Source organism: Lactuca saligna, chromosome 4 (assembly GCF_052625555.1).
Source record: "Lactuca saligna cultivar CGN05327 chromosome 4, ASM5262555v1, whole genome shotgun sequence".
Lineage (NCBI taxonomy): Eukaryota > Viridiplantae > Streptophyta > Magnoliopsida > Asterales > Asteraceae > Lactuca > Lactuca saligna.
The window spans coordinates 291,386,761-291,397,260 of NC_136420.1; the positions used below are offsets into that span (position 1 = coordinate 291,386,761).

A 10,500-nucleotide genomic window follows, 5' to 3' on the forward strand; every position below is an offset into this window, starting at 1 on the left:
TAACTTTTAGTTTTTATGTTTTTAGATTAACTGTTTGACGAAATGTCTGATTAAATTAAAAGTCCTTTTTATTTGAATGAATAATAAATAACTTCTTATTGGGGAAAAAAGTTGCAGGTTGGCATACCTTGCTTCAAATTAATTGTTTTTATGATATTTAAATGTCTTTGCAATCTTGGTAAGTAAAAGAAGATTTTAGTTATGTTCATATAAATGATTAAGCATTCCATAGTTATGTTGGATCTACTTTCTGAATGAGCATAGCTTTCTATTTGGCCAAATACTGATTCAGATTGTACGTTGGCTTGGTTTCAGCTGGAGGATCAAACCTCAAACAATGATATATTGTTGGGGTTTCTATTATCACGTGTATATATCTTTTATCTTTGGGATTTTGGGCTTAGTGTTGCTCTTATGTATTGGCCCATTAGGTTATTGTATTTATTGATTATTTGTGTTGCAATGGAGGGCAGAGAGGAAAAGTGTCGTTTCATGGTATCAGAGCCAAGTTAGGGCTTAGAAAGTTTTTTTTCTCTCAGTTCGTCATGGCTGGCGATGAACCCAAATCAGGACCTTCTTCTAAGATTGATTTCACATCTCCTTACTACTTAGGGTCCCAAGATAATCCAGGTAACCTTATTACTCCAGTAATTTTTCGACGAGATAACTATGAAGAATGGTCACGTTCTGTGCGGCTTTCACTTATGGCAAGACGAAAGTTTGCCTTTCTCGATGGTACCATCGACAAACCGACGGACGCGAAGAAGCTGGTTGATTGGAGTTGTCTCCAGGCCATGCTTGTTCAGTGGATCTTAAACACCATTGATGGTTCAGTTAAAAAGACTCTTCCCTATTTTGAAGAAGCCAAACCCCTTTGGGATGCTTTGAGGCGTCGCTTCAACATTGGTAATGGTCCACGTAAACAACAAATTAAAGCTACACTAGTGGAATGTCGACAGCCGAGAAGCATGTCCGTGGCTGATTATTTCGGTCTACTACAACCATTATGGGATGAACTTGCCACATATAATCCTCTACCAGCGTATACGTGTAATGGATGTACATGTAATCTTGTTGATAAATTTCAAGCTATGGTTGATGAAGACCGGTTCCATGATTTTCTTTATGGTCTTAATGAGGAGTTGTATGGTCATGTAAGGTCCTCTTTGTTGGCTCAAGATCCACTTCCGACCTTGGATCGGGCCTATCAAACAATTCTTCAAGAAGAACGAATTCGGTCTTCATCTCGAGCCAAGGCAGAAAGAGATAATGTTATGGCTCTTGCAGTGAAGTCTCAGACTCCCTCTCGGGGTGGTATAGGTCGTCGTTTCGATGATGGGGACAAAAGCAACTTAGTATGTTCCTATTGTGGCAAAGTTGGTCATGAAGAGGTGAGTTGCTTCTCTAAGCATGGTTATCCTGAGTGGTGGGAAACTAGGTGGAAAGGTAATGGTCGTGGGGCCACACGCGGTCGTGGAACTGGTGGAGGAGTGTTGGTGATTTTGATCATCAATGTTATTTAAGTGTAATGAGATTACTTTGTGTTGACCAAAAATGATCTTGATAAATATTAAACAAGTAAGGAAGGTGTGGAGTACACACTTGTTTAAGTTTGATCAAGTTTCAAAGTACACTGTCATTTAGGGGCGAAGCCCCTGAACGAACGGGGGTCCGGGGGCAGCGCCCCTGGGAGCGGGGTCCAAGGGGCGGCAGCCCCTGGCGGGGTTTATATAGGGTATGTTACTATATTAAAAAATGCATCAGAAATTGATTTTCCAGATAATTGACCATTGGTTTGACCCTTATCCATATATCCGTTTTATGACAGTTTTTATGGTTTTATGACAGTTTAAAACTATCATATGATAGTATTCAGACAAAGTTGTTAAAAGTTGGTTTTGTTCTCATTTTCTGGTATATACGAAAATATCATCAAACATTCTTTGTTCTTGTCTCTCTGAGTCTTATCCAATTGAAGATTTGGGAGTACCACCAAATACTTCGATTTGAAAGTGATAATCACAATTCTCAGAATTTCCAAGCCTTTCTAAACCCAAATTTCTAACAAGGAGTTGGCAAAGGGAAGGCTGCCGAGGTACGTGCCACTGTTGTGAGTGGAAATTCTGGTATATCATCATCACCATCAACTGTTGCAGGTGAGAGTGTGCCACCTATTTCTCCCACTCAGTGGCAACAACTCATTGAACTACTCGGTAATGCAAGTATCAAACCTACAGATGATCGGTTGATTGGTGAGTATTCTAGCCTTTGCACTCCCTGGATAATTGACACGGGAGCTACAAATCATGTGACTGGGAACTTAAATCTTTTGAAAAAACCCAGAGACATCATAGCGTGTTCGGTGGGTTTACCTGATGGTGATCAGATGGCCTCCACTAAGTGTGGAAGTGCATGTTTGACCCAAAATTTGGAGCTCGAAAATGTTTTATATGTGCCTAAGTTGAACTGCAACCTAATTTCTGTGTCTCATCTAATTGATGATTTGGATTGTTCTTTACTAATCACAAAAAATTGGTGCACTATACAGGACCAAAGTTTGATGACCCTGATTGGAGTCGGTGAACGGAGGGATGGTCTCTACTACTTGTGCGATGCCCCGAAGAAGCAGGCTTTAAGTGTAAATGTTTCTTCAGAGGTGTGGCATCAAAGAATGGGTCATCCTTCTGACAAAGTTGTTCGAGCGCTTCCTTTTGTTGATTCACGTCATGTTATGAGTAAAGCCTGTGATGTGTGTCATAAAGCTAAACAGACTAGAGAGTCATTTCCAGTTAGTGAAAAGAAGACAACTCGTTGTTTTGAATTGATACATTGTGATTTATGGGGGCCATATCACATACGATCTTCATGTGGTGCTAAGTATTTTTTGACCATTGTAGATGATTTCTCTAGAGCTGTATGGATTTTACTTTTGCATGATAAAACAGAAGTTAGTAATATGTTCAAATCTTTTTTTAAAATGATTGAAAGACAATTTGATGCTAAAGTACAAGTTGTTCGAAGCGATAACGGAACTGAATTCAATTGTATGCATGAGTATTTTGTTGAACATGGGATTTTGTTTCAGACATCTTGTGTAGGTACTCCTCAACAAAATGGCAAAGTAGAGCGGAAGCATCGCCACATTTTGAATGTTGCTCGTGCGTTGCGATTTCAAGGAAATTTACCTATTGAATTTTGGGGTGAATGTATTCTAGCTGCAGGATATTTGATAAATCGTACTCCTACTGCTTTACTTTCCAATAAATCTCCCTACGAGGTCCTATTCAGCAAACAACCCTCTTATAATGAATTGCGTGTGTTTGGTTGTTTATGTTACGCCCATAATCAAAAAACCAAGGGAGATAAATTTGCAAGTCATAGTAGGCGATGTATCTTTGTAGGGTACCCTTATAGCAAAAAGGGGTGGAAACTCTTTGATTTTGATACAGGAGAATATTTTGTTTCACGAGACGTCAAATTTTATGAATTTGAATTTCCTTATGCAACTAAATCTTCCATGAAAGATAAGGAGGCTCAAAGTACCGGTTTCTCCATTGATACACTTGATGAGTTTCTTTATGAACATGTTGGTTCAGATGTTGATTTAGAGGTTTCACACGATGAAGTTGAGGTTGGTAATGATGTGATGCATGAAAATGTTGGTTCAGTAACCCGTGAGGAGGTGTCAATAGTTGATGATGTGTCTGTTCATGAAAGTGTTGAGCAAGAATTAGACTCTCTGGATAATAATACTAACAACACCACTGGTCCAAGGTTCACTAATGATAATGAGAATGTTATAACTAGTGCTGGTTCAGATACAGTGAGTGAAGGAAATAACATGGGGCGTGGAAAACGCAAGAAAATTGTGTCATCTAAGTTGCGTGGATTTGTTACAAATACAGTGGAAAAGTTGAGTCCATCCCTTTCTCAGAGTTCATCTTCTTCAAATTATTCCTCAGGTACATCATATCCTATAGCACACTTTGTGAACTGTGATCGGTTCTCTATTAGACATAAAAACTTCCTTGCAGCTGTAACATTAGAAACTGAGCCTCAGTCTTTTAGAGAGGCAATGCGTGACTCAGGTTGGAGACAAGCTATGCAGAACGAGATACGAGCCTTAGAAAAAAATGGAACTTGGAGTATAGAGACGCTTCCTCATGGTCAACGAGCTCTTGGAAGTAAATGGGTCTACAAAGTTAAGTATAATTCTGATGGGACTATTGAGCGCCACAAAGCCCGTTTGGTAGTTTTTGGAAATCATCAAGTTGAAGGGATCGATTACACCGACACCTTTGCTCCGGTGGCAAAAATGGTTACGGTTCGTGTCTTTCTCGCTGTAGCTGCTGCAAAGAATTGGGATCTTCATCAGATGGATGTGCATAATGCATTCTTGCACGGGGATCTATCTGAAGAAGTATATATGAAATTGCCTCCCGGCTTTCAAAGCTCAAAGCCTAATCAAGTATGTAGGTTGAGGAAATCTCTCTACGGTCTGAAACAGGCACCTCGATGTTGGTTTGCGAAACTAACAGACTCTTTGAAGAAATATGGTTTTCAACAGTCATACTCAGATTATTCTTTATTTACTCTACAACAAAATAAGATTCAAGTCAATGTTCTTGTATACGTCGATGATCTTATTATTTCCGGGAATGATTCTGCTGCTATAATTAATTTTAAGAAATATCTAACCACCTGTTTCCACATGAAGGATCTTGGCATTTTGAAATATTTTTTAGGCATCGAGGTTGCGAGAAATCAGGAGGGTATTTTTCTTTGTCAAAGAAAATATACTTTGGATATTATCTCTGAGGTGGGTTTACTTGGTTGTAAGCCTACGTCTTTTCCAATGGAGCAAAATCATCAGTTAGCTCGCTCAACAAGTCCTTTATTAAAGGATGTTGAACAATACCGTAGGTTGGTGGGCTGATTGATCTATTTAGTCTTCACACGTCCAGATTTAGCCTATTCGGTGCATGTTTTGTCTCAATTTCTTCACGAGCCTCGTCGCGCTCATTGGGAAGCTGCATTGCGGGTGGTTCATTATCTCAAGGGTAGTCCCGGTCAAGGGATTCTTCTGCTAGCTAATTGTGATCTCCATTTGTCGGGTTGGTGTGACTCGGATTGGGCTGCATGCCCTCTTACGCGTTGATCTCTTTCTGGTTGGATGGTGTTTCTTGGTCGTTCTCCTATCTCATGGAAAACTAAAAAACAGGTGACCGTCTCCAGATCTTCTACCGAAGCGGAATATCGCTCCATGGCAGCGCTGACATGCGAGCTTAAATGGTTAAAAGGTCTTCTGGATAGTCTTGGAGTGAGTCACCCTCGTGCGATGAACTTACATTGTGATAATCAGTCTGCTCTCTATTTGGCACAAAATCCTGTCTTTCATGAGAGGACGAAACACATCGAGGTAGATTGTCACTTCTTGAGAGATGCTATACTCGATTGTACAATCAGTCCATCTTATGTTCCTACTACAAGTCAATTGGCGGATATCTTTACGAAGGCCTTGGGTCAAAAGCAATTTAGTTTTCTTCTCCGCAAGTTGGGCATTTGTGACCTGCATGCTCCAACTTGAGGGGGGGGGGGGGGGGGTGTTGGGGTTTCTATTATCACGTGTATATATCTTTTATCTTTGGGCTTTTGGGCTTAGTGTTGCTCTTATGTATTGGCCCATTAGGTTATTGTATTTATTGATTATTTGTGTTGCAATGGAGGGCAGAGAGGAAAAGTGCCTTTTCATATATGCATACTGGGATGCTATACAACAAGTTAAAAATGAAGAGTATGAAAAAAATATGTCAACTTGATCTTGCTTCCTCCTTTAGCATGTTTAAAAGGAATATGTGATATTTTCATAAATTTAAACCATAATCCTACCTATGTTACGATATTGGTATTAAAAAGTTGGACTAAAATTGTTAAATCTTATGGTTGGAAAGAATGGGCGGGATAAAAACTCACCTTACAAATGATAATTGCCAAAGGAAAAAAAAAATTATTAACTTTATTGTTAGTACTGGTTATTTTTAATGAATAGTTTAATTGGATATGACTATTTGAAGACACGTTAGTTATTTTTGTATATTTTTGAGCATTAGGTGTATTTTTGTCATAGAAATCATGGCCATAAAAGAGGTCAATTTTGTAGAATTTATATACTCGATTACTTTTAGAAATCATGGCCTAGTTCTTTGTAGATGTTTCTATTTTTTGGAGCTTTGCTCTTGTGTTTAATCATCATAAAAATTTCATCCGATGGTGCTCTAATTTCTAGACTTTCATCTTTGGTCTGATTATTTTGTCCATTTTACACGAATGGAATCGTTTTTTCTTGCTATGTTTGGTTTCAAGAGCTCTTATTGGCGTTGTTTGAATACAGACAGGTTGTCTCATGTTTAAATGGGAGGTTCATTTTTATAATTTATGGTCATTCTAAAAATAAAAATTACACTTAAAATTTTGGGTGTTATATCATCTTATTTCTATTCTTCATATTCATGCTTTGTAAATAGCAAAGAACTTTACTTGATTATTTAATTGGTTTCTTTTGTTGCCTGTAGGAAATAAAATTAATGCCTAAAAAGTTGATATTTTTGCGTGTTATATCAATTTCAGTTGTGTTATAGGATTTTATGCAAACCTTAATGGTAAAATGGTCAAACAGTGCATTTTTGGTTGGGCTCCTTGTGGGCATCTTGTATGTAAATATAAAGATCATGCTTTTTATTCAAGGGTAAAATGGTGAATTTACTGATTTTAGTTGATGTTACGTATATGGAAAAAGATTTAGCCTTTCATTTAATGATTTTGGTTGGTCTCTTTGTAAGGACTGGTCTTTATTACGCTTCCCATGAATGGTAAAATGATAATTTTAAATATTTTTCCTAAGTTTACTTTAATGGATATTAAAATTTAAAACAAAAAAAAAAAAAAAAAAAAAAAAAAAAAAAAAAAAAAACCTAACCTGGACTACAAGCAACGGGCGAGATCAACCTCATCATCATTATTTGTACTCAATGTTTATATAATTGTCGATCTTCATCTTAAATTCCAAAAGTACTATCTCTTCCATCTATCAAACAACAACAGTTGTCAAAAGATGCATTCTTTCGTTTTGGATGAGTCTCTCGCCACTACCAACACATCCATACACCTTATTTTAGCTTTCATTTCCTTGATGATTTCCATTTGTCTTTTGTTTTTCTTCCGTTCAATGTTTTTCAAAAAAATTAATATTTTACTCATAATTTCTTCACGTGAAATTCTGGATTTGTAATTTATATTCTCATGTTTTCTTTCATATATGTTTCTTACATTATATTACTTTCTAATTTTAAATAAAACAATGTTATTTCAGTGATAGATTGTTTTTGTTTCTGTTTTTTTAAAGTTTATTTTAAGTTTCTATTTCATTGTACATGATACAAGTATAGTTAATATATTGATCTTTGTATAAAAATAAATATTTACAAATCTATGATTAGTGATTATTATTTTAATACGTTATATATATTGATCTTTGTATAAAAATAAATATTTACAAATCTTTGTATAAAAATAAATATTTCCACGGGTTATAACGTTTTATATATATATATATATATATATATATATATATATATATATATATATATATATATATATATATATATATATATATATATATATATATATATATATATATTATGTGTATTCTACTTACCTCTAGCAATACCATTTTTGTATTGTGCAATGGAAATATTAATAAACATTGTTATTGGTACTTTCTACCCATTTTTTGATAAATGAGTTGATGGACATTATAAAATTAAAGGTCGTTATATTGTAACAAATTCCTGCTAAACACAACATTAGCAAGTTTTTCTGATTTATGTTGTCTAGCTAGCCATGCACCAACATTCAACAAGATTTGCATGATGTAGCCAGAACATCCCTTCTTTAAAATCAGACATCCATTAAGTCATGTGTTTTCCTAAATGAGAATTTTCCATTTTTTTACATTAACTAATCAATAAGTGGGAGACAGAATGTGTTTCCCAATTCTTTTTTATTATTATTATTATTTTATTTTTTTATCGAGTGCATTTCTTAACTATGTCAGTGTTATTTTGGAAAAACCCAAAACCCAAAAAAAACCCCAAGATCAATGTTATAAGAACAAGTAATTAGAAGATGTGTTATCAAGTGAACAAGTATTTTGAAGATGTAATGGTGTTTGAAGATCAAGAACAATGGATCTGCTTGTGCTTTAAGTTCAACTTTCACTATAAGCCAAGAATAATGCGTATGGTGCAGCAGTAAGGGAGCTTCTGGTGATGGCATCGCTGTGGTAAGGAGGTTCAGGTGGCGACAGTGGTGGTAGATGGTAGCAAAACTTTTAGAGAGAAGTGGGGAATAGAGTTAATTTGTAGTTATGTTGTTAGAGAGAACATAATTAAATAGAGTCTTAAGGTTGGTGGAGATTGTTGTACCTTGTCTACGAATAGAAAGCAAATCCATTGGAATGTAATAAACGATGGATGACTTGGATTATACAGAAAGAGAGCATAAGACATAGGGATGATTCCATTTGGGCCAATGGAGAATTAGCGGTAACATGTTTTGTGGTATCAGCATCGACATGAAAAATACTGCAATATTTTTTTCAGCAGCTAATGCATTGTGGACGTCGCAAATAATAGATGTCGTCTCCATTGGTGTCTCCACTACTGGCTAGGTTTCTTGTAGTGATATGTTTTTATAATCTTAAAACAAATGCATTCAAATTTTATTAAAAATAAAGTTAATAAAATCATTAGATTTCATCTAAACACCAAAAGCACATATTTATGATATGCATTGCTTTAATAAACCTATTTCAATGATGATCTTCCAACAAGGGTAAATTTCTCTATATTTAATCATTTAACAGATATTTAACAGATACTCATCGACAAACTCTAAATTGATTCGCATATTAAGAAAATAAAACCTCACTTAAACTACAAACATACAGTAGCTCTGCTGTACACGATCAAGCTACTTGTTGATTTAATGATCTTACGACCATTATTCTAAATCTTAAGAGCATCGAGATCCATAAACGTTGCATTCATCAGAATGATCTCCTTCATCGAAATTCAGTGAGTAACTAACAGCATCATACCGGAATATCATAGGCTTCGAAGATCCGTATATGCTTCTTTTGCTTCCTTCAACCACCTTCTTCATCAACTTCCTCCACTTCTGGCTCCGGCGTACACTACATCTGTTTGTTGTGGTGTACTCATCGTGATCGGAGGCTGAAGAAGATGAAGTACAGTCTGAGGTGTTTGACAATCGTCCTTCAGTGACGGTGGAGAAGGCGAGTTGAATTGTGGTGGCCATTTTTTTCCGGAGATGAGTTATTGTTTGTTGTGACTTGTGACTTGTTATGATGAATGGAAGTTTGAATCGATGAAGAGCAGATTTTATAGTTCGTAGGAGGCGCATTTATTTAATTTAAGAGTAGATAGGAATAGGTGGATGTGTACCTTTACATATTTGGTGTAAAGGGTTGTTATATCAATTTGCAATCTTTACAATTGGTTTATGTGGCTCACAGCATTTTGACTAAATTATCAATAAAATTTCGTTTATAATTTAGGTGTACTTGGAGATATTATTATAATTTGTAAATACTCTTTATGAAAATGAAATTTAGAAATGGATAATTTGATAATCAAATTCAATGAACTTTAAATTGTTCAAAGTTTCACATTTGTGTCATACGTGAGTATTCAAATTTAATTATGTTGATTTTAAATGATGTAAAATAACAATCATAATCTTTTTTGTTCAAAAAGTCCAAACTGATCATTAATATTTCAAAATCCTATGTTGTTTTAGTGAAATATATTTTTAATTATTAACATAATAGATTAGTCTGTTTTTATTATTTAACATAACAAAAACTTGACCATTTAGTTTTACAAATTACAAAATATGTTTTATGTAACTATGGCTTAACAATTATATAATATTTTCTCCTTTTATGTGCACGTGATTCTCTTATCCTCCTGTTTTACCTTTAATAGAAAGGATGCAAGTGCGTCCATTTGACTTGGCCTTCTATGAAGGTCCATTCCTACTTTTTATTTTAAAAATAAATTATATCGTCATCAGGACATATATATTTTAGTGAAGTCCGAATCGACATCATAAAGCTACAACATGAAGAACAAGTATATTTTGTGATACCGAAATTCGGAGAACATTTCTTGATTCTTCAGTATTTTGTCTAACGGTTTGTGTATATTAGTGTAAGAATGTCGTTGAGCTTTCACATGTCATAATCTACATGTCTTTTTTTCATTGGTTGAGTTATGCACGCTTATTTTATGTATATACTAGTAGAAACGTAAAGGTTGTGTTCAACACGAACCACATATGATTTTTTAGGATGTTGAAAAAAATATGTTAAACGGTTATGACTTGATGATTCTTTATGAAGTTGTAAAAAATCACTGA

General features: G+C 35.1%; 1 protein-coding gene across 1 annotated transcript; it reads left to right on the plus strand.

Moving 5' to 3' along the window:
• Positions 1-209: 209 nt before the first annotated feature.
• LOC145043796 (uncharacterized) lies at positions 210-1,539 on the plus strand. The gene has a single exon (XM_078992549.1). The coding sequence runs from the start codon at positions 546-548 to the stop codon at positions 1,521-1,523; it is 978 nt and encodes a 325-aa protein (XP_078848675.1). The 5' UTR covers positions 210-545; the 3' UTR covers positions 1,524-1,539.
• The last annotated feature ends 8,961 nt before the right edge of the window (positions 1,540-10,500 follow it).